At 30.2% G+C, this 26,235-nt stretch overlaps 1 protein-coding gene across 1 annotated transcript; it reads left to right on the forward strand.

Moving 5' to 3' along the window:
- Positions 1-25,925, forward strand: LOC111624849 (UPF0047 protein YjbQ-like). Its single transcript, XM_023367809.1, has 5 exons — positions 1-388; positions 18,302-18,390; positions 18,670-18,711; positions 21,135-21,252; positions 25,071-25,925. The coding sequence occupies exons 1-5, from the start codon at positions 154-156 to the stop codon at positions 25,115-25,117; spliced, it is 531 nt and encodes a 176-aa protein (XP_023223577.1). The 5' UTR covers positions 1-153; the 3' UTR covers positions 25,118-25,925.
- The last annotated feature ends 310 nt before the right edge of the window (positions 25,926-26,235 follow it).

Raw genomic sequence — 26,235 nt, forward strand, 5'->3', positions numbered from 1 at the left:
AAAACGTCCATATCCATACTACGTAAGTTTCTTTAAGGCCACAATTGCATATTTGCGGAAGTCAACACTTATAGATGACCTCATAGGGGTTGACACTAATGACAATCTGGTAACGTTATTTTGGGCTACTTCGAATTCTACAACTATTAAATCATGCTACCGCTGCTTTTCGTGAAAAGCATTTGGCAACCCGCTGGGCGCTCTGTAACTCAAAGTGTCATGGCTGCTTCCAGCAGTAACAGCATCAACGTTATTCAAGGATCGGCGTGGTTTCAAAAGAAAATAAATTTGTTGTCTGTTAGTAGAGGATGCCATCTGATAACGGAAGAATTGGTCAATCAAATCCCAGAACTTGCCAGGTTTTCTGTTGGTGTTTTTCATTTACAAAGTAAGTAATGAAGAATCTGTACATTTCTCGTTTATTTAATTAATAAATATCTTGATGTGAAATTATTTATTTAGGAACAGATCATTATTTATATGCACCTGGCTAATCACATTATCTTCTTTAAATTAAGAGAAGTTTTCTAATTAATACATTGACTCATAAATGTTCTATTCTTAATGAGTTTTTAACGTAAATTAAATTTTTTATATGTTTCTACTGAGAAAATAAACAAATAAGAATAAGGTAATCTGTCAATGCAAGACTTTCTAGAAGAATCAACATTCTTTTTTTTGTATATTTGTAAGCTTCTTGCCTCTAAAACATTAAGTATCTCAATAGACAATTGGTAGAGATATCATGCCACAAATGCATTTCATTATTAAAAGTCTTTAGTGATGTGATTGCAATTACTTGGCTCCATTGCAGTTTGTAAAGCATTATATCTCTACCAACTGATTGTTGAGATAATTATTAATTTTTTTGTGTCTTCAGTAATATTTATCAAATGATTTGATCATTGATTTGATGATGATATTCAATTATGTTTTTTTTTACAAAATTTTCCTATCTGGGATTAATTTTCATAATTTTGATTTTTTGGACTTTTCTGTGCAAATGTTTTGATCGCTGCACAATTTTCAGATAGTAATTGGATGCTTCGTACTCTCTGTGATCATTTCCATTCTCTTGGTCCACCTTCATCGTATACATGATTGACTTTACCTTAAGAAGCAGATCAATAATTGGATACTGTGGGTTTAGTCAGTTTTCTTGCATATTCTTGCTGATTTTAATTATTCCTAAGCTGTCTTTTATGTACTCATTCCTTATTCAGGTTTCATTTGTTATTTCACGTATCCATTCTAACATTCACATTTCTTTTATTTCTATTTTGTATGATATATGAATAGNTGCGCAATTATTCTTCAGACATTTAAATTTGTAAAATAACAAAATGACATAACTTAGAATTTTAAATGGCGAATCTATGCTAAATGAGTTAATTGTTTGCATATTCTGACGTAATAATTAAAATTCTGTCTCTTACCTTTGCATGATCTAGCGCGTGCCTTCTTTTGGATTACTCCTCAATTCTCGTTTCGTACGAGATTTTATGCAGAATTCAAAAATGCACTCTTGGCTGCGAGATTAATTGAATTTCATTTAAATTTTTTTCAAAATTAATTATAAATTAAATGTCTAAAATTTATAAGTTTCTATATTAAATAGACTATTAATTATGTTAAATTATAAGTTTATATATAAATATTTATTTTATTATTTAAAATAATATTTTTGTTTTGATGAATTTTAAGGTTATACTCCCATTACTTTATGATTACTTAAAAAAAAAAGCAAATGTTTCAAAAATAAAAATAAATACTGTAATTAAGTTCATTACATAAAAAGAGAATTAATTTAAAGTGTAAATGCAAATTAAATGCTTATTTTAATTGTGATGCAGGTTACGTGGTTAATTAAAGTGATACGAAGATTGAGATTCTTCATACGTGTATATTGCTAAAAAAAATGTCAGAACAAAGTTACACAAAGTCAAAATTTGAAACCCAATTCATATGGGTTTTTCTGATATCTTCTTTGGTTTTAGATCTGATTTTCTTTATATATTTTATTGAAAAGGAAAAGTATTGAAACAGGAATGTAAGCAATTCAACTCTGTAAATTGAAGCCTGAGCCAAATGAGTGTTTTTCTTGCTAAATAATATTCTGACATGGTTTTTATTAAAACAAAGAAATACCAAGATTACTTTTGTAACCTTGTTTTTGATATTTTTCAAATATTGTGGCTCTTCTGAATTTCGCACAAATACCAAGCTACCCAATTTGAAGTTGTCATGAATTGAACTCAAAATGCACTCACAGCACCTTTCACTCATGGACGGATTCGATACCGGATTCTCAGAGGCTTTCGCTGAAACTAGTAGAAAGTCCACGAGAACAAGATCTTGAATGTCTTCACATAACACACTTACGATCTCTTGCAAAATGACCTTTTTTCACAATTATAACATTTATCCTCTGGACGAAATGGAAGAGGAAGGGTTCAGAAAAGGGTCCATAAGTGGAAATATCACCTAGTAAGTCCTTGGATTTAACTAGGTGATATTTCTACTCTGATTCTGCGTATACACAAATTTTTTCCATCTAGTGTTCTAATATAATCTCTAGCATCTCTAGAATCTTCAAATTCTACAAAGCAAATTCTGGAGGGCTACAAGCAACTGAAACATTTTTCAGAATATCATAATAGCCAAAAGCTTGTTCCAATTTATGTTTGGTACTACTATTTCCTATTTCCAATCCAAAAGGTATCTCTAACNTCTGTGCAAATGTTTTGATCGCTGCATAATTTTCAGATAGTAATTGGATGCTTCGTACTCTCTGTGATCATTTCCATTCTCTTGGTCCACCTTCATCGTATACGTGATTGACTTTACCTTAAGAAGCAGATCAATAATTGGATACTGTGGGTTTAGTCAGTTTTCTTGCATATTCTTGCTGATTTTAATTATTCCTAAGCTGTCTTTTATGTACTCATTCCTTATTCAGGTTTCATTTGTTATTTCACGTATCCATTCTAACATTCACATTTCTTTTATTTCTATTTTGTATGATGTATGAATAGATGCAAAGTAGTTGCTTTATTCTATTTTATATAAAATTATTAAGGAAAAAAAATAATAAAATTATATTTAGCTAGTTGAAACAAAGCACAAAAATTCTTGAACTGTTATTAGTAAAATTCAAAACAAAAACTGGAATTTACAAAACTTTNGAATCTTCAAATTCTACAAAGCAAATTCTGGAGGGCTACAAGCAACTGAAACATTTTTCAGAATATCATAATAGCCAAAAGCTTGTTCCAATTTATGTTTGGTACTACTATTTCCTATTTCCAATCCAAAAGGTATCTCTAACGTGGCATTAATGAAACTCGAATCGACTTCTCTATCAGTTTTTTTTTTTTTTTGTTTTTTCTTTTATCTTTACAACCTGTCTGAGCTGTCATAATTTATGAATGGGTTTATACCGCACCGATAGTTTCTACAGTAGGTATTTGTTTACAGATATCTGGTTACAATGTCATAGTTCTATTGTTCAACAAACATCGACTTCAATTTAATGTATTGTACTTGGTATAACTGCAACTTTAGTTTTGATCACGCCAAATTCTTCTGTTACTTCAGCTGCGAGCACGAAATGTAATTTTTCGGTAAGGGTTAACCATACCGTTTCTCTTGTAAGCATCTAATCCGTAATATAGTCTTTTGGTATCAAATTAATAGTGGCTTTTGAATTTCTAGTTAGGTTGGTGGTATGTCCATTCATCTGTGTGATAACCTTGTATGATGATAAATATTATTCATTCTGATCCACAATTACTTTATTCACTGTTCCATATTCGAAACACAGTTATCCGACATTCTTCAAAACTTTCTTACTCGGAAGAAGCTCTATAATAGCTTTACTATTATAGAGGTTTACCTAATCAGATTTACCTGAGGTTATTTGCACGACTAGTTTCTTTCTCGCGAGCTTTAGATCTTTATTTCTTAATGCTATCATATTTGTCGAGCAATTCGGCTAATCACTTCGTGGATACGATCTCGGCTTATTCATCGATAAAATACATCTTCCAATATTTGCTCCTTCATCCGGTTTGATATAAACAGATCTAATAATGTATTACACTTAATCGTCTCCAGAATCTTTTACTTACTCACTACAGTATGTTTTAAGTTCAATCTTTACAAATCTTTTCAACTCCTTTCGAGTCCTAAATTTATGTTGGAATTTTTCTGGACTCAAATTTTCTTAGGAAAAGTTCTTTACACCTTTGGCTGGTTCTCCTCATTTGCGAGTTTTAAGCTACGTCACCAACACAATCTGATGTGTAATTAATTTTCAAAACTAATTCCTAATTTCTGGTCTTGCTGTTCAAACATAATCAGGGCCGCTGAGAACTTGTATGGGGTCCAGGGTCACAGCCCACCTCTTTTGTCTCTTAACGGATCCCTCTTGCCATTGTTTTTGTTTTCTGTTTTTTGTTTTTTTTTCAAATGAAATACGTAGATTGATTCTTATTAATAAAAACAGTCTTAAAGATTTTATTTTTTATTAGTAAAAAATAATAATTTTATAACGGTAGGAACCTCTACGGACCCTAATTTTCTCCCGGAAATGTTTCCAGCTTATTTCAATTTGTATTTACTTATTTCGATACTGTCAGCATTGAATTTCTGAATTAGATCTTGCAGTCTAAAGAATCTTTGATAATTTGCCTTACTGTTGCGATTACCATTTTGGCTTTCTGTCCATAATATCCCCAATTCGATTTCTCTCTGTATTTTTAATTTTTCTTTTGTCTTTTAATTTTAATTTTTGGAAATCGGATGGAAAACATAGACTACACACTTCGGTTGTGACAAGTTTTAACTAATCCCAGCACAAGCTGTCGATACTTTTGCTTATCTTGGTTGTAAAAAATTCTCAGCCCGGTAACTATTTCAGTCGCACAACCACCGCCTGGAATCTACTAGTCAGGTGATCATAACTGCAGTCTATTTATCAAGTGGCTAGTAGCTTTATCAAGCTATTTACTCAATGAAATAAGATAAAGGAAACCCTTCAGCTAAAATTAGTGGGGCCCAGCTGCACGGGATAAAGGATTTCCTTCATCTATGTTGAGACAAAGGAAATTTTTAATTGGATTATATTGTTAATAAATGTGTTATATGTGAGGATCTGACTCCTGACTTTTAGTATGTTTACGTCATTTATTCATAACGTCACATTGTAACTATAATCTCGTTAAATAACTGTCAACTTTCGCATCTGGGAGCAAAACATCTGTTAAGTTCTGAGGCCTAACAACGATGCTTTCTCATCACCTCTCGACTTAATCTCTCGATTTCATCGATTCAACAACGAAAAAATCAAGAAACTAAGGCAGTCGTCGCACGTCCTTCAAAAGAGTCAGTTGTTACCCGTACCTTATCCTAAGTGCCTCAATATTCGGATATCTGTGAATATATCATTTTATTTTACGTTCCTATATCCTTCTAATATATCATCGGAAACCATCGTCGAACACCTTTGTGGATACGTTCCATCAGGCTTATGGATATTTCATCTACAGGATACCCGAACTGACATCCCTAAATTCCTCTCTTTCAACCAGAACGTTCCAGATCAAGACCAGATCCTCAATAAGGTATTTATTGCCACGAGCTCTTATTGTAAACTCTCTCTCTCTCAAACGCGACATTAGGTCTAGATATGTCTATTGATGCCCTGTTCAAACACGGATTTCTTGTCTTTTACAAATAAAGGTTGTTTCATTAACGAGGCCTCTGCGTGAGTCACTTCCGATGTGCTGTCTCTCACTCCATCCCGAACCCGATCGCTCCGTTACGCGACTACTCGCGTGATCCATTTCGCGGATTCCGTGTCAATCGAGATGCGGTGGTGTCAATCCTGACGAGGCATCGAAGAGGTGCCGACTTTTCTGTCACATGTACATGTTCTTTCTTGCGGATCTCCAGAATACTGTATGTGGTGCGTTTCTAAACTCTACATATTGTTTAAAGTGCATTAAACGGAAATACGGAAACGGAAGAAGGAAGTTTCTCATGTAACGTTTAGAATGCCAGAAATAGAACTTCATAAAGACGTATGAAGTTCCAGTAAAATTATATCCTGCATCACTTACACCTAGATGCATTAAAAATATATTTGACATTTAATAAAAAGGACAGTTATACAGCAACATCTTAATAATATAATTTTATTCTGCCAATAATATACTAATTTAAATAATTGATAATTGGCTACGTCATCGATACAACATTTGCAACAGTTTCAACGAAATGGAAGCTTGATGAACGTCACTTAGAAACCGGTTTAAAACGTTTGGAACGTTTGGCTAACAGTAAGATGATTTTAAAAACGTCTAATTTAGGAATGTGCCCTATCTTAACTCTTCCTCGGGGTAATTCTAGAAATAAGTTTTGCAATTAATATTTTTCTACTGTTTAAAACGGTATAGCAGGTTTTTTATGCCGCCTGCACACTCTTTTGTTTTAATGCAGAAATGAATTAAAAACTGAAAACGGATCCCCAACTTGAATGTAAACTACTCAATACTCGCTAGTTGTAATTGCGATAATAATAATTTAACAAGTTCTAGAGTAAAACAAGTTGACCTTAACGTCAACTTGTTTTACTCTAGAACTTGTAGAACTTTTACTCTAGAACATATGTAAGCTATACGTAAAACAAGTTGACCTTAACGTCAACTTGTTTTACGTATAGCTTACATATGTTATATCTTTAGACCTATACTATACGTACAGTTCTTGCAGAGAAAAAAGACTTCTGCTGCGAAGAGGGATGTAATGCTCGAAAATATTTAGTAATGCTTAAAAGTCAGTGCAACACGGAGAAATCATCTTAAGACCCATTTATTAGATGCAAGAACTCGAAAACATTTGAATTAATCCCTGCTTCTAAGGTGGGGCAAGATGAGAACGTTAAGGTTTGAAAAGTCATAAGATGGCAACCACTTTGATGAGAACAATAATTTTTTTTATTCTCAGCAACTACAACATGTGGTAATATATTATACGAAATTTAATTTTTGAAAAACGTTTCTACAAACAAGTAAATTTAATTAATATTTTAAAATTATATGTAAATGCACCATCTTGCCCTACCGATGGGGTAAGATGGGAATATTATTTTTATATACAAGAAGGACAAATTAAAATGGTTAAACTGTCGTTTTCTTCAATATTGGCACAAGAACAGTGTGCCCATTTATCACAACGGCTACATTTAGCCCAACTGTCTGCAGATACAGAGTATAACCCTCCACAATAGAGGCATTCTGTGTCATTTGTCTTTTGTTTCTTGTTAGGCCTACCCTTGCTGAAGGGGCCTGTTTGTCGTCTCTGCAGCAATAAAGTCTGCCTCCAAAAATTCTTCTGGATTCATAGGCCATATTCATGGCCAACCTGGGGATAGACTCCGTGTAGCCCCATCTTGCACCCAACGTATACTTTTCATACTGACTGCAAACACATGTAAACTTCATTTAAAAACTAAACAATTATAGTCTTAAAGGTTACTTCGAATACCATAATATCTTCACGTGAAAGGTAATGTAAAAGTTCACAATGATACTTTCTAGAAACTTTTTAGCAGGCATAAAATTAGATGAAGTATTGTTGAAACATGAAAAACGTACAAAGAGAGCGATTTGGACGTTCTATTGTCCCATGATCCCGATTGAGGTTGACATTTAGTTCCCCAAATAAGTTAGATAAAATCACATTAACCACAAATAAACAGACGTTCTCGTCTTACCCCATGACCCCATCNTCGTAGTGTGGCGCTGGACGGCGGAAAGTAGTTCGGCTGCTCGTCCGCAATGATGAGTTGGCAATGACGTTTTACCGCATTTTATGCATCCCTTTTAGCGTCTTTATACGAATATTGTCGCAATTTTTTCGCTGTGTTATAGGAATCTCCATTATAGGAACCTGCATTATAGAGGGGTCTACTGTAATATAAAAATACTGTATTGTATAATATAACATAACATCATAAGTGTATGGTATGTTAAAATAATAATGAAATGTGTATAAGTAATCTTTTCTAATTGATAATACACTGGTGGCAGTCGCAAGAGAAAGATACAGACTGGATGGCAGAAGTGTTGAAAGCATACGCTTATTGCTGTGAGGGACTTGGAATAATCTGGATGAGTTGAAAACACACAGGATGGTTTTCCAGATACGTCAAGCCTCATTGCTCAACATCTGGTTTCCCCATCTTGGGTCTGGCCAAACTTACAAAGGACTTGATAGAAAAGCTTTCTTATGCTCACAAGGTAGAAAGAATAAAAAGAGAGAGAGATATATTCTGGTACTGCAGAATTTTTAATCAAAAACTTCATATCTAGCATATTGCCTTGGTTATAATATTACAACTGTAATGCACTGTTTAGATTCAGTGATCAAAAATTATATGGATTTTTAATGAGTGGTGGTACATAAAATGTGGGTTTGACTGATGGCCTGGACTTTCAGATGCATAGGCAAGAGGAATAGTTGAACAAAAAAAAAAGCTGACAATTCGTCAAGAAAACTAAAATAAGAAAATGTTTATTAAATTCTTAGTTAAACTTACAAATCATTTATATGAGGAAATGCATACAAAATGATTCAAGTAAATAATAAAATTATATTTAGCTAGTTGAAACAAAGCACAAAAATTCTTGAACTGTTATTAGTAAAATTCAAAACAAAAACTGGAATTTACAAAACTTTTTCCATCAATTAGGAAACTTTAACTTATTCTAAATCACTACAAAGACAACAATAAACTAAATCACTTACAAAATTTTTTAGTATATACCACCTAACTGTCATACCAAGAATGCCAAAAAGTTCCAATTGTTCTATCTTGCATTTAGTAGCTTCACCTTACTCTTTTTTCATTCTATGGTTATTTTATATTCCTTGTGCAATGTTCAAGACCTCTTGCCACCCTACTATTTACATATTTATATGCTAGCATTTTAAACTCACTTATGAGCAAACATTTTTTGTCAAAGTCAATCCTAACATTTCCAATAAATTATTTGTAGAATTTTAAACTCGGCAACAAGTTGATTCAGTGACTGTTCTTTAACTCTTTTAGAGATTATTGATTGGAAATGCCATTTTAGATCACTCATGAACTTGGTCGTCACCAGTCACATAAAGGCTGAATTACACTGGGCGAGTTTACTAGCTACTCACTGCTACTAAATTCATTCTGTGTAATAACATTGTCTTGTAAATTCAGCTTGCTCTGCTATTGTGAATAAAGTTGAAAGCCAGGCTACTTTTCTCACTACTCACTGGCATTTTACTATCTTGCTAGTAAAGTCACCAGTGTAATTGAGCCTTAAGTCATAATTTCAAGTTTATTTAGAATGGGGAGAGTGGAGTTTTTGTTCTTTAAACAAAAGAAAATGTTCTCAAACTAAATTATAATGACAAATGAGACAAAACCGATAAACATAAAATAACGTTTGGACTCAACTCCTTACACAATAATGTATATCATCATGGCCAACTAATTTTATTTGTCATTTTTTAGTTACTTTTTCTTTGCTATTCTCATCTATTTTGAAGTCATTTTCTATTCTATAACCTGTATTAAATAAATTATTAAAATTAATTTAATTAAGATAATAAATTGTTAAAATTAATATTATAACATAAATGTTAATTTAAATTTGAAATTAATTTTGAAAGTATAGTCTTTGCTTTTAGTAAAAGAATTCATTTTTACATTTGATTTAAGTTGACATTTGATTAAATTGATTGCAATAATGACTGAGTTTTTTTCTTTTTTTTTTATTAGAACTGGGATCCTGATGTCAGGTAAATAATCATAATTTTATTTTTTATTAATTATATTCATCTCTATATTTTTTACAATATAAACCATTTCATATTAATTTATTTCATGTTTAAACTAAATATTTATTGACAAAATAAAATTCTGAATTTGAATAGTTTAAAAGTAATTCTGTTCTTTTTTGTCTGATTGGAGATCTTAGAATTTTTCGTATAACTTTCAAGTATTTTCAAAACTTTTAGTCATCATGAGGCTAGAAATTACAGAAGAATACCTTGTAAATATTAGATATTGAATATTGAATGCTATCTGCTTTTAAAATTAAATCTTTTCTATTGAATATTTCATCTGGAGTAAACAAATTCTTCCATCAAATGCATTCATTTCAAACAGACAATCTAATCTCATGCCTCTGCCTGATACAGTTTTTCATAGTATACTTTCTTAAACATAATAATAAAATTAAGTAGATCTGTGCTTATTAACTTAGAGTCTCTCATCTTGCTTTACTGTAAAGTGCTATAAAGAGAAGAAAATTGAGTAAGCAAAACCAATAGAAGAGATAGGAAGTTAATGAGTATTAGAAATGTTTAATTTTAAGAAATTGTACTGTGACATTAGATTGTATGCTTGAGATGAATGCATTTAATGGAAGTTTGTTTACTCAAGACAAAATATTTGATTGATTATTTAATTTCAAAAGTTGAAAATATACTATCTAATGTTTAAAACTTTCTCCTAAGATTCTTAATGATGAATCAAAAAAGTTGAAATACATGGGTTATAGCAAAACAATCAACATAAAACAGAAAATAGTAGATTTTTGAAAATTAGAAAAGTAAGTTTTTAAATATAATTAAAATGTTCTAAGAATTGTGTGAAATTATATTATATTTAAATATCTAAAAACAACTGTTAAATTGAGGTAAGCAAAATATTTGTTCTTTTGGAAAAGAAACATTTTCAGATTAATTTAGTCCAGCATTGGCTCTCCAAATAGAACAGTCCATAAAATAAATAAAATTAAACAATTAATATTTAGAATAATTTACATCTGTGTGTGTTGTAAAACTTTCTTGTGTTACAAACTTCAAAGGCAAGAAAATAACAGATTGAATAAGAATATAAAAAATATAAAAGCAATTTTTGCTAGTATTTTCAATAACTTTACATCATTGTTGGGTGTTCAGAACATAATTTCAAAATGTCAAAATAGGATTTTAACATTCGTGTTAACAACTTTAAGTTATTTTCTTATAAATGAATAAGCAAAGCTCGTCCTTTTTTTTAGACTAAGGAGATGACAAGGAACGACATTTTCATCAAAAAATATAATTGACTAAACAATTTTAAAAAATTGCAAGTACTTTTCATTCACTACAAGTTTCAATGTAATTTTAATTTGATAATCTAAATATTCATTTAAGTACAAGATTTTAATAGATTTTATATGAAAAATTACAACAAGTAAATAAAATTGTGATTTTATTTTTCATTATTATCATTTCTTATCTATTTGGGGTGGTCAGCTTTACAAGTTTTTTCCTATGTTTTATGCAAGTACACTAGTGCACTTTTCCTGTAGAGTGACTTATTAAACTGGACAGCCATGGAACAGAATGGCCTTTAGACACAATTTTCTTTTTTATATTTATTATGATATATATAAGCAAGGAAGATGCTGGAAATGTTTTAATAAAAAAACATGCTATAATAAAGATTAAAATACATAGAAAAAGCACTTTTGTCAATTTCTGACTTCAGTTTTTTAATAAATGAATAATTTTTCTTCATTTTATTAAAGATCCCTCCTCAGGAGGAAGATGCTGGAAATGCATATCAATAGATACAAGAAGAAAATTGTGTCTCAAGACCATTCTGTTCCATAGCTGTCCTATTTGATAAGTCTGTCTATAGGAAAAGTGCACTAACACAAAATGTAGGAAATAAGTCAACAGACAAAAAGTGATCTGAATATCACAAGTTTTTCTGTACTTTGCAATATTTAAGGCCACTTTTCATACAACTCTGAAACTCCCACGTCATTATTTACTGATTCTCAGTCATTCTGTTTTTCTTGTTCCTTCCCTGTTATTTCTGAAGTCTTTCTCACAAGAGCTGTTTTTTGTTGATACTGGATTTGACCAAACCATTTCAGTTGCACTCATCTTAACTTATTCCCAGTCTTGTAACATGCACTCTCCCCTGATAACATGCTGTTGTTTTGAGTGAGACCTCAAATTTATCATAACATTTTTATTTTTGTCACCTGCAATTTCTGTTTGTGTTTGTCTTTTTATTGAATCCAGCAGTTCATATTGTACATAATAACAAGTCAAAGTAATTTGTTGTATAACCTAAAAACTCACATTTTTTATATATAAAAATGAATAAGAGGATTAAACAGAATTCACGTGAACACTTTTCAGAACAGAAATAGGTAAATAAATAACATGAAATACATAAATGAATTGTTAAACATTTATGAAGTAAAATAAACAAATGAAACTTTATAAAGTTATAGTGTAATAGTAGTTGCTAAAATGTGTAATTTGTTATTTAAGTTGAGAAGCAGGATTGAGTTTTTTATGAGATGAATGACAAGTTAGCAAATACCTCTTTTAGGAAGAGAATTTACTGAAGTTAAAATTTCTATAAAATCTCAGTTAGATGTAAAATTTTCATTAAATTGTAGTTTGTTGTGACATTTCTTAAGAATAAACACAATTTTAATTACAAATAAGGAATGTTTTAATAAAAAAACATGCTATAATAAAGATTAAAATACATAGAAAAAGCACTTTTGTCAATTTCTGACTTCAGTTTTTTAATAAATGAATAATTTTTCTTCATTTTATTAAAGATCCCTCCTCAGGAGGAAGATGCTGGAAATGCATATCAATAGATACAAGAAGAAAATTGTGTCTCAAGACCATTCTGTTCCATAGCTGTCCTATTTGATAAGTCTGTCTATAGGAAAAGTGCACTAACACAAAATGTAGGAAATAAGTCAACAGACAAAAAGTGATCTGAATATCACAAGTTTTTCTGTACTTTGCAATATTTAAGGCCACTTTTCATACAACTCTGAAACTCCCACGTCATTATTTACTGATTCTCAGTCATTCTGTTTTTCTTGTTCCTTCCCTGTTATTTCTGAAGTCTTTCTCACAAGAGCTGTTTTTTGTTGATACTGGATTTGACCAAACCATTTCAGTTGCACTCATCTTAACTTATTCCCAGTCTTGTAACATGCACTCTCCCCTGATAACATGCTGTTGTTTTGAGTGAGACCTCAAATTTATCATAACATTTTTATTTTTGTCACCTGCAATTTCTGTTTGTGTTTGTCTTTTTATTGAATCCAGCAGTTCATATTGTACATAATAACAAGTCAAAGTAATTTGTTGTATAACCTAAAAACTCACATTTTTTATATATAAAAATGAATAAGAGGATTAAACAGAATTCACGTGAACACTTTTCAGAACAGAAATAGGTAAATAAATAACATGAAATACATAAATGAATTGTTAAACATTTATGAAGTAAAATAAACAAATGAAACTTTATAAAGTTATAGTGTAATAGTAGTTGCTAAAATGTGTAATTTGTTATTTAAGTTGAGAAGCAGGATTGAGTTTTTTATGAGATGAATGACAAGTTAGCAAATACCTCTTTTAGGAAGAGAATTTACTGAAGTTAAAATTTCTATAAAATCTCAGTTAGATGTAAAATTTTCATTAAATTGTAGTTTGTTGTGACATTTCTTAAGAATAAACACAATTTTAATTACAAATAAGGAATGTTTTAATAAAAAAACATGCTATAATAAAGATTAAAATACATAGAAAAAGCACTTTTGTCAATTTCTGACTTCAGTTTTTTAATAAATGAATAATTTTTCTTCATTTTATTAAAGATCCCTCCTCAGGAGGAAGATGCTGGAAATGCATATCAATAGATACAAGAAGAAAATTGTGTCTCAAGACCATTCTGTTCCATAGCTGTCCTATTTGATAAGTCTGTCTATAGGAAAAGTGCACTAACACAAAATGTAGGAAATAAGTCAACAGACAAAAAGTGATCTGAATATCACAAGTTTTTCTGTACTTTGCAATATTTAAGGCCACTTTTCATACAACTCTGAAACTCCCACGTCATTATTTACTGATTCTCAGTCATTCTGTTTTTCTTGTTCCTTCCCTGTTATTTCTGAAGTCTTTCTCACNCCGCGTTGGAATTTCGAAAAATCCTTTCTTAGTGTGCGTTTCCATGACGTACCCTAACTGTGTACCAAATTTCACCTCTTTAGGTTAAGCGGTTTGCTCTGGGCGATGATGAATCAGTGAATGAATGAATGAGTCAGTCAGGACAAGCAATTTTATATATTTAGATTACTAGATTCAAGGAAACACTCTTTAGATAAATATTTATGCCCATACATCATCTGTAATATGTTTTCTAGTTTTATTTTTCCATAAATAATTCATTTTTTTTTCAAAAAAGATGATACAATGTTACACTTTAAAGATTTTTTCACACAGAAAAATGCTTATTTGAACATTCTGAAATTTTCAAACATATTTTGAATTATATTATAATACATTGCTTTATATTGCTTATGTAACAGAATTATTAGCAAGTAAATTTTTGTATAATTTGAAGAAAACTTTAATAAGAATTTAATGCAGAACAAAATATAGAAATGCAAGTGATTAGAATACAGAGTTTTATTAAATTATTTGCAAATAAAGCTAATCTAATAACTTTCATTTAATACTTAAAAAATGAAAAGTAAAAATATTTTTGGAAGTTTTGTCCATTATGAATTGTTTAGTTATATATCTTATAATTATAATTATCCATTTTAACCAATTTATAATGAAATTGGTTAACATAGATAAAAATATAGAGAACAAATCTCTGATAATGATCTTAATAAAAGATCAGTAGTATGTAAGGTGGAATTATCTGGATTCTTTATGATAATAGAAATTCTTACCGCATAATATGATTTTAATTGAACTAAAGTTTTATATTTTAAATCCTCTTTTCTTTTAAAAGCAAGAGAATAGAAATCTACTTCAGGCTCTGTTTATTGAGTAGAAATCTTTTAACTATACTCACCAAATTAATTGGCTCTTTTTCTTTTATCCATCTCCTAGATGTTGAGATGATTGATAATGTTTTACTCTTTTGCATAGCCATCATTGGTTAGACTAGGCCCTCAATGGGAATGTTAAGATGGTGAAAAACAGGTGACATAACCGACATATTCAAGATAGACCATTCATGAAAAACTCATAAGATCCTCATTCAATTCCAGATGGAGAACCAATTTGGACTTGAATGAGGGTCAGGATCCACCAGAGTGACAAGTGTTACCTTTGCAAACATAGCCATCTGGTCATCTTAATAGGGCAGGAAGAGTCAAAAATGACAAAAATAAATAATATCAATAAATGAGCAATTATTTATTGTGACATTGCCACAATGCTGATCTTCAACTTTTAATCATATTTTTAATTTATTTAAATTAAAATATATGCTCTCTACCACAAATTAATAGTGGCTTGTCCCTGTACATGATAGTTTTTCTTTAACAATAGAGCTGTGCCAGTCATCTATCTAACACCTTTCAGGGAAAAATTTTTGAATTGAAATAACATGACTTCCAGGTTGCACCAGATGTTCATATATAGTTAATCGGCACCTCCTGTCTGTCCCTATATTTCTATATCTTTCATTATCTTGTCTTTCATCTATCTAACTCTGTTCTCAAGATTTAGGAAAGATAGATGGACAGACAGATGACAGTGGGAATTTATAGGTCTACAATTTTTTCAAATTGCAGGCCAATAATAAAAATTTCAAAAAATTAATTTATAGTATGCAGCTTGTAAATCTCGAGAAATTTTTAGAGATACACAAGAACATGAAGTATACTTTGAGTAGTACTAATCTAGCAAACAAGGAATAGTATCATATTTACTCAAATTTAATATGCATTCTTTTTGGCTGAATTTTGTTTTCAAAATTTACAGTATTTGTTAGAATTGTGCACTAGATTTAAGTACAAACTCAAAATCTCCATTTACTAGTGCTCTGCTATGTGCTGTTGCTTTCAACAACTCCTCCAACCTCCTCCTCATACTTTGTATCTCTAAACCTTTTACTCTAAACCAGAGAAAGACTCCAAATACTTTGTTGTTTGTCTTTCTCTGGCTTTTGCATACACTATTTGGATTCTTCTTTATTACCTAATCTTTTCTCACTTACATTGATAAATATTGTTATCAAATGATCATACATGCTGTAGCTAAATGTTTGAAGCAGACATACATTATGTTCACCTGTAAATAAATATTTTCAGTTTCAGTTTTGAAAATCAGAAAGGTCATTATATGGGGTGAGAACATATGCCGACGCTACTTGCTTTAGGGTCGACCTTAAGGTGAATAGGTTACAACCCTTGCTTTGCCTGCAGTTTGTCAAGATGTCACGAGAAAGCCTTTTTTTCATATGGGGGTAGTGGTTTGCTGGATGCAAAGAGACTCTCACAGAGACCGAATTTATAAAATTAATGTGTTTATTTAGATGAAGACATGCTTACAGATAGATGGGTTACACTATTCAGTTAAGAGATGTTGCCCCAAAATGATGAAGAATCCTTCTGAGGTAGGCACATTAGTCACTCTATCTGTAGAAGATCCTTTGGACAAGGAAGTGGTAGCCAGGTTCACATTGCACAAGACCACAATGTACCTAATTTTCGTTGGGAGGTAGAATCCCTAGTTGCATCCGTTGAATGGAGAGGTCTGTCATGGGAAGTTCAGTCCCCTCATTCTTCTATTGTTCTTGATTCACCATGTTAGCCTTTGCTCCAACAATCTTTAGATGATTAGCAACACTGTTTGCTCCCAACCTCCCTGTGTCCTTGGAATCTCAGGCTTTTATATGTTTTTACCCAAAATCCTGCTTTTTGGTTGGTCTGAACAGTGGTCCTCTGTAACTCCATTGGTCCCTGGTCTGTTGCCAGGGACGTGATTCGGGCCACGGGGTTGCCGAACAACCCCGAACTCCCCCATCTGGACCATTCTCCTCCAGAGTCAGGTCAAGCTCTTCCCCGGATGATGAACCCATAAATTTTACTCTAATGTATAGTTTTCTGTACCAGAGAAGATGTAGCTATCCCAGCTGCCGCCCCTCCACAGGAGTGTCAGCAGGTCCTGCTTTGAACTCTCTGTAAGGTGACCATTCAAAGTTACTCCAGCGGACAATTCCTCTCTTGCTCTCATGATGTACAGTCAAGGATCTGTCAATTAGGTCTGGAATGCAACAATTAAATCATCTCACACTCCATTCCTTGGCCACACCAGTCCTGTTTATGAAATAAGTCACCAATCCATTGGCTTTAACTTGACAGCCAGTTTCTCATCAGGGGCGGTGATGTCTCGCCTTACAATTAGTTTTAAGTAAATACACTGTTTAATTTACTAAATTACAGATTAGAGTTTGTAAGAGTAAAGAACAAACTTCAAAGAAGAGTTTTAGCTGCCAGATTGGCTTAAGTTATGAAATGGTTGTATGGTCAGATCATAGGTTTGGAGGCTGAATTTTTAGTTTGTCTATTTGAATATGTTTTGCAAATTTCTCTTTTATCTCTTTCAAATATTTACTTTACATCTCTTTTGCTTACATGATATTATATATACCATACTATTAAATTTTATATTATATTACTAGATTCAAGGAAACACTCTTTAGATAAATATTTATGCCCATACATCATCTGTAATATGTTTTCTAGTTTTATTTTTCCATAAATAATTCATTTTTTTTTCAAAAAAGATGATACAATGTTACACTTTAAAGATTTTTTCACACAGAAAAATGCTTATTTGAACATTCTGAAATTTTCAAACATATTTTGAATTATATTATAATACATTGCTTTATATTGCTTATGTAACAGAATTATTANTTATTTATTTATTCAATAGACCATCTGTGTTTATGACCTACTTGGTTCCTGAAAAGATATCATTAAGTGAGCTGCTTCATTTCTAATAAGATTCATTGGGTGTTCATAGAAATACTGATTTGATCTTTGATTTATATTATATTACACTGAAGTGATCAAGCAAAATAAAATTATATAGTGCATTCACAACAGAAAATTTATACATGTAAAATGAATGATCATGAAGCAGGTTGAAATTTTTTCTATATATTTCTTCTATACATGAAGAGACCAGAGTTCTTTCTTATGTTTAGGTATTTGATGCAGAGAGTCATGTTTTGTCTTAGGCTGTAACCAATAAAATCTTGCTAGTGTCTGACACTTACCTTTGCTACTTTTGCTCTTCTGGCAGTACAGACCACATGTACTGAAAATGAAACACAAAAATTATATAGCTTCACTGAATTTTGGTATTATAAATTTATAAGACTACTTTTTGACTAATTATCAAGACTGGGACCAAATCATCGTTTATCTGTCACAGCTTGATAGTCCCATTTTGAAAGTGCTTAGTCCCAACATGCCTTCATCACTGACAACAGTTTGTTTTTCCTATTGTAAACTAAGACTACTGCTTTTTATTTGACTTTTTTTCTGCCTAGTCTAGTCTGAGCTAAAAATGAATTATTTTTGTGTTTTGTGTTTACATATGTATTAACAATACAAATAATCACAAACCAGAGAATAATTGCAGTTCTAATATCAGAAGTCTACTGAATATATAATAATACATTATTATAAAACTTATTTAATAAATGTCATATGTAATATATTCAAAATTTGAATATTATTAAATCAATTCTTTTACTATATTTTATAGACAACACCTTTCAGACATTCATGTGAAGGACCTGATGATATGGTAAGAGTACATATGTATAATTCTCTTTAAAACAAATACATTTTTATAATATTTTCATTTAAAAATTTCACATTACAATGATGTGTTATACTTATAGATTACTGTAGATAATAAGTTATGTTCTATAGTCAGTATTATTTTATTTGTTTTCTTTTGAAAATGATAATATTTAGAACATTTCATAAACATATTCATATTTAAGTTGTAATTACTGTAGATGATGTGTAAAATAAATAAAATTGCATACTATTATGATTTTAAATCATAGCATAAACAAATAAATTTTCTTTCTTCAGCATTATTAATTCACCTTTTCGGTGGTAATGGATACAGATTCTCCATTCTTCTCTTTTTATTTTTAATATTTTTCAGTTCCAATGAATTCTACCATTTTCAGAAGGGTCAGAAACATTAAAATGTGTCACAGCTTATTCTTTATTTTTATGATAAAGTTTTGTCTGCAGTTTTAATCAAATTCCTTTATTGCTGTATACAAGGTATCATCAAAAAAGTACATGACTATTTTTTCTCATAGTAATCTGGAGGAAGGAAAAGAGGTGTGTAATGCCACCTAGGAGCTCTGTGCATTTGTGAAATTTTTTCCAGCTCTATACTGGACTGATGTTTATAGAGAGGTCCATATTTTGTGATTTTTGTTATGTTCTTATCACTATGACTGAGCAGGTTGAGCAGCAAATTTGCATAAAATTTTGCCAAAAACTTGGTGACACACAAACACAAACAATTGATAAGGTACAGAAGTCCTTTGGTAATGGTGGTATGCAGAAAATTCAGAGAGTGATATCTTTATTTCAAAGATAGCAGAACATTGATTGAGAATGATGAGTGTGTTGGCTGTCTTCAATGAGCATAAATCACCTGCAAGTTTTTGCATTCTCTTGTAATGAATGACTTTGAAATGCCATTCACCACACCTGTGATAAATCAGTGCCTCACATCACTATAACAAGCAGGGTCCTCTTCCATTTATTGCGTCTGATTCAAGCATTCCCTTCTAGTCTCAGATTTGGCTCCCTGTAACTTCTGGCTCTTCCCCAAAATGAAAATGCCATTAAATGAATTGAGATTTCATGATGATGATATCAGTGCCAATGCTATAAAGGCACTCATGGCAATTCCAATAAGTGATTTCTTGAATTTCTTTCACAAGTGGAAAGAGCATTGGACTAAACGTTTTCTGTTGGAAGGGGAGAGTATTTTGAAAGGAATTAGGATATGAAGTTGAAACATAACATAATTTTTTCCCTTGTCAATGATTGGATACTTTTTGATCAGATCTTTTATTACTTGCTACACTGTATCATTATGTTTGTAGGTATGATGCAGATTGTACACATTACTTCATAGAAAGCAATTATTTGTTAGCTAAAGACATATTAACTGTTTGATGATTAGAAAGTAATGTTTTAAGCATTTTACATTCTAACAAGATAGTTTGTTACTTATGTGTAAGTGTTTTAATTATGTTTTAGGAAATTAGTTGATGATTTGGATCAATATTGTAATGCATTATAATTTTTTCCATTTAATATGATGTCTCTCAATTAATGTTTTCCTGCAGAATGTATGGTTTCCAGGAACAGATTACTGACCTTAAATGGGCCTGTAATTTGTAACTTTAAAATTATAGTGCATGAAAGAAAAAAATGTATAAAATATTTTTATTCCATTCGCTTTGTTTGTCTACTTGTAAGATATCTTGAGAATTAGAGATTTATAATAGGCACAATCTTCTCAAAATTTTGTATTGAAAGAACATTAATTTTATACTATCTTCAATAACTTACGTAATTTGACAATAATAAATGATAGTATTATACTATTAGTTTAATTAATTCATTTAAGAGGCTTGAATTTCTTTTGATGAGTAAATCTTTGTCAATGCTCAGAGTATAAAATAATACAAATTAGTATTAAGTACTGTACTGTACATATACTGGTATATTTATAAATATATTTACAAATAAACAACAGTTTAAAATTATATAATAAATCATTGTACTAATTAAAAGAATTATTGAAAATATTTTGTAATATGTATAAAAATATAAAATTTTGTAATTTAAATTACAGAATTACAATTGTTGCTGACCATATAACCCATATAGTAATAATGCATAAATAGCAGATTAAACAGAAAAAAGGAACATTATTTGTAAATAAATAAATAGTTGTTTAATATGAAATTTAAATATAAAACTGAAATTTTGCATTCTAATTTTGTGGTTCTGTTAACTTTTAGATGTTCTGAAATTATCATTATCTATTTCATTTCTATCAAAAACTGCAGAAGTTAATTCTGTATTTATCTGTATCTAAATTGAATTTTCTAAATTCTCATTTATAGAATTATTAATAAATAAATTATGTAAATAAGTAATAAATATAATATTTGTTTATAGCCTGCACACATCAAATCCTGTTTTCTGGGTTCTAGTCTAACTATACCAATTACAGATGGGCAGCTAAACCTTGGAACTTGGCAAGGGATTTGGCTTTGTGAACACAGAAATCGAGCAGGTGAGTTTACATATATAATTTGGGATATAGGCACATTATATAAAAACTAATAAATTTAATAAACATTTTAATAAATCATAGCTGCTTTATGGTATCTCTGCCAAAATAGAATGTCAAAAAACCTGTTACAAAAATTTGGAAATTGATTCTCAAAGAATTTTAAATAAAAATTTTTAAAAATATTTTTTAGCTGGAGTTTTAAAGAAACGTGAAGTTAAAAACATGCAATTTCTAATGCATTAAACATATACAATTACTGATGGTTTATATTGCAGTAAAATGTTTTCTCTACAAATAAGTTAGCAAATTTAATAGTTTCATCAAGTTTTAATGCATATTTTCAAACTTATCTTCATAATTAAATTTGATTATGCTACAAAGACTATGTGAATTTAGTTTGAGAAAATAGTATTTTTTGTTGAAAAATTTTAAACTTTTATAATATACTCTTATTTCATTAAACTAGATGATTCAATACATAGAATGATACAAAAATTTATCAGTAACTTAGTAGGTGCACATAAATAAAATGCACATTTAATTTGTGTGTATTTACTATTATGTGTGACCAGTTTGAGATTTTGGAATTCTATAAAATATTTCTTATTCATGTTCCATTTGTTGCTCTATACACAAATCAATATAAAAATAATTTAACTATTCATGTAAAATCAATAACAGATTATTTATAAAATATTCTGAATTTGATTTATAATACACTTCATCAAATTAAAAGTTTAGTCATAAAAATGATGTGAGCTGATTTGTATTTGTTATTGCCCCTCTATATCTTAAGAAATGCTTAAATCTGTAACATTTATATACTATGGAATCAAGGGATAATGCAGAGTGTTTCAAAAAGGACACAACTGTAAATATAAAGAATTTATATGTATATGTTACTGTGAAAGACTGAAATTAGAGAAAGTTGATATTCTCCGGTGAATGTCAACATGTACAAAATACATTGGTGAAAGACCAAATATTTGGTTATATTATTATTCGAACAATTGCTGGTGTATGTCGACAAGCCCAGATAAGCTTTGGTGGAGGTCAAAGAAATTGTTAATACTTTTGAAGAAAATTTGAGCAGTGGCCATAACGAATACCATATTCCAAAGGAAAATATTGAAGAGGAGCTGCAACCCACCACATCTTCATATCAAGCCCTGATGAAAAACACAAAGTTATTTCTATAAAAAGAGCGGCTGTGAAAGAGAATCTTCTACTGCAAGCAACGAAAATGTTACGAACCTCAAAAAGAAAATTTCTTTCTGCTCAAATTGGTGATACCATACGAATACAAGTCCCTGATGTCAACCATGGCCATACAGATTCCAGAAATGTGTTGGCAGTTGTTGTTGGAATAGAAGACTCTGACTTTTATAAATTAGCAAACAAAAATGGTACCCTCAAGCAGCTTTATACCCATAATCAGTTCATAATTTGTAAAGTAAAGTTACTTTTCATAGATGAGATTTCTTCTCAAGAAATATTGCTAATTCAAAAAGTGGAGGGCAAGGCTTTACATGCTGTCATTGCAAAAAGAAGTGTTCCATGAATAAATGCAGTTGTAAAAGCAAGGGACTTAAAAAGTTGCATTTTTGTCTTAACGTAATAAAAATATTTTTATTCAACATTCACCATCAGTGCATCCTGAATGTTGGCATTTGCTGGTGTAAGTGAGAAATAGTGATATTTAGCAAATATTTTGTACATACACAAAACAACTGTGTGAATTCTGACATTCACTGGAGAATCTCAACATTTACCAGATATCAGTCTTCCCCAGTAACATTTATATATATTTTACAGTGGCGTAGTGTGGGTTTCAGCCGCCTGGGGCAAAGGAAAATTTTGCCGCCCCCTTATTTAGGTATCTCAATTTAAAAGACTAAAATTCAGTTTCGTCACAAAATAAGTAATGAAAAATTCCGTGCTAGTCTTGCCACCTTTTTAAAATCGCTGATCCAGACGGCAAGTGAGGTTTGTTCGAACAGAAGTTCCTGACGCCTGCGTATGTCATTTTGCAATGCAAAGGATAATGTGCAGTGCATCCTAGCTCTATTGGATAATAGTGGTGTGTATGGATATGAATGAATCATACAAGCAAAAAAAAGAAAAAGGTTGACAGGTTGCGCACGATATCCCTGAGTTTAATTAATAGCTCACCCGGACGGTGAGTCGATTCCTGGACTGTCTGGATGGTAACACTATTTCGTGCTCATTTCAATCGGTCCGAATCGTAGGTGCAACGGAAATGTGAAATAAAATGATTCAAATTTTTACAAGATATTATTACTTATTGTGAAATTTTGCCGCCCCCTAAAAAGTGCCGCCCCTGCTTCCCCCACTACGCTACACCACTGATATTTTATACTATAATATTGGCCATGTGGCAACACTGTACTTGTATTCAAGACTGACATCCTCTAGCTACTGAAATCATCTTGCTATGCATTAGTCTTAACTTAAACAATCATTTCTTTGAGTTATCAGCTCCATCATCTTACAGAGATGAATATGTATTTATTAAGTCTCTGTGTACAGATGTTACAAATATGTGAGTGAGGAGCTTGCATTGAAGTTTCTTCCCATTGCAGTTCTCAACGAGTTAACAACATCTCATGTGATTTATAAGTTTCATGACACAAGATCTGTACAAAAATACAATAGATAGTCCTTTTTGACAATAGTGTTTCAAATACAGTGTTTCAAAAAGGCCAATAAAGTCCTTTTTGAAATACTGTATTTGAAACTGCTTGTCAACTTAACTAAGTTTGTTTCTCACAAGTTTGATCATTTTATTTATGCTAATAAATTCAGTATAATGATTTAATTTTATACACAAAAAATTATTTAATTTATTATACTTTTTATATTTTAAAAATTGTCTCAAAAAATTATCATATTATTTACAATGCAATGAGTAGATTTGGACAGGTCTAGAAGATTGAAGCATATCAATCCTTAGATCAATCAAAATGAACATAAACAATTATAAATTATTACACAAAGAAAACAAATAAAAAATTGCTTATATACATAAAATTGATACCATCACTATGATGCTTGATAACTTTTGATAAAATAATTTAATATATTCCTTTCATTTATTTCTTAATATTAGTCATTATAAAATAGATACACTTAATATTATTCCGTGTATCTATTTTATTCACAGTCACTGAATAATAATAAGTGTATCTATTTTTTTATTATATGTTTTTCTATTTATTGTTATGAACAAAATATCAGTTAATAATTAGACCAAACTTAATATTTGTTAGAATAATCATGACAATGATAATGTGAGAATTCGTTGTTGTCATTGTTGTTGTGGAAACAGTCGCAGCATGATGCCCTGTTTAGAATTTGTTAGTTTTTGATGATATAATGTCAAGAGTCTATGTTAAAGTAGTTAAAATGCTTACGTCAATAATAATAAATGGTTAAAATGCTTGTCTCAATAATTAAGATCTTATCTCTGAATTTCTGCATTAGAATTTTATACCATAAAAAATTTAATTTTTCCTCCTCCACTAAATGATCTTTGCTGAATTGTGGCTGCATCATATAAAGTAGGAAGTATGGTGTATTAATGAATTTTCTAAGTAAATATATTTAAAACTTTAGTCAGTAAAATCACAAAACAATTATTTTTCAAATTAATGTTTTATGTCTTGAGTTGTAGTTTTTGTTCTTCCAATTTTAATTCTATTACTTGTTTATGACATTCTAATTACCATTTTATATATAAATTATTATTAAAAAATAATTCATTTGATTAATAAAATATAAATTTTTTTAAAATCTAGGTTCTCGGAAAGTGATTGTGACAATAAATGGAGCTTTGAAAGATTAAAAATAAATCTCTTGCTTGAATCCTTCTCCAATTGCTCACATTTCAAATACAGCATATGAAATTTACTATTTTCTCTTTTCTACATTTAATTTGAGTCATGTTCTAATTCCAAATATAATTAGACGTAAAAAGTGAGAGAGATAAAAATTAATGATAAATGATTCAAAGTACATAACAGAATTACTTGCAGATAGAATTTTTTATGGTCCATTGCATCATTTATCACAATAAAATATTATTTGAAGATGAATATTTGCTGTTCTTTAATAAAATATCCTACTTATAAATGATTCAAATGTAATTTTTTTCTTATTGATGTTTGTATATTTAGTGTAACATTTGAAATATATTTGTGCTTTTTAACATAATATATTTAAAAATATGTGTAATTTGAAAATAAACACAAAAATAACTGTATTATCTTAGTATATTCTTATTGTACTCAAGAACACAGTCATAAGCAGAGTCAATCTTTCTTTACAGCTCTTTTATTGACTAAAACTGTGTAAATTACTTACAGTTTATAAGATCAACTCTGCTTGTATTTAATTGAGCTCTTGTTGTATGAGAAAAATATACTAAGACAACTTCAAATTATTTGTGTTTCTCTTCAAATTATGTATATATATTTTAAGTAATTTTCTGTCCAGAATTTTTATTGTTAATATATTAATTGAAATATGTTTCTTTGTTAGAATTTACAAAATGAAAAAAAATCTTTATTCAAACTGTTTGGCTACAAATAGCGATAAAATTACAAATACTGATAAACTAAATTTAACAGTGATTATTATTTATCATTGTCAATTTAATTTAGATATAAATGTATTGTATATTTTCTCTTGTAAATTTCCATAAATGGATATTTTATTAAAAATAAAAAAGACAAATAAGTACTTTTGTCAATGTTTTTTGTACAGAAATTAAGACATTTATTCTTTTTTAGTCTGTGCTGTAAAATTGGATTGCAATTTGAAAAAGTTGTAGAACTGTTGTCCATTGTCTATCTGTCCTTCCTTAATATCAAGAACGGAGTTAGATAAATGAAAGTTGAGACCAGATATAGGCACAAGGTCCTGGTTAATTATATACATACTTTCTACAAACTGGAAGTCATG

Source organism: Centruroides sculpturatus, unplaced genomic scaffold (genome assembly GCF_000671375.1).
Source record: "Centruroides sculpturatus isolate CEXI.00-Female unplaced genomic scaffold, Cexi_2.0 scaffold301, whole genome shotgun sequence".
In the NCBI taxonomy this organism is placed as follows: Eukaryota; Metazoa; Arthropoda; class Arachnida; order Scorpiones; family Buthidae; genus Centruroides; species Centruroides sculpturatus.

Coding starts and splice junctions, on each gene's coding strand:
- LOC111624849 (XM_023367809.1), top strand. CDS start 154: ATGCTACCGCTGCTTTTCGTGAAAAGCATTTGGCAACCCGCTGGGCGC. Junction 18,391..18,669: donor TGCCTTCATCACTGACAACA/GTTTGTTTTTCC, acceptor TATATTTTATAG/ACAACACCTTTCAGACATTC. Junction 18,712..21,134: donor GTGAAGGACCTGATGATATG/GTAAGAGTACAT, acceptor ATTTGTTTATAG/CCTGCACACATCAAATCCTG.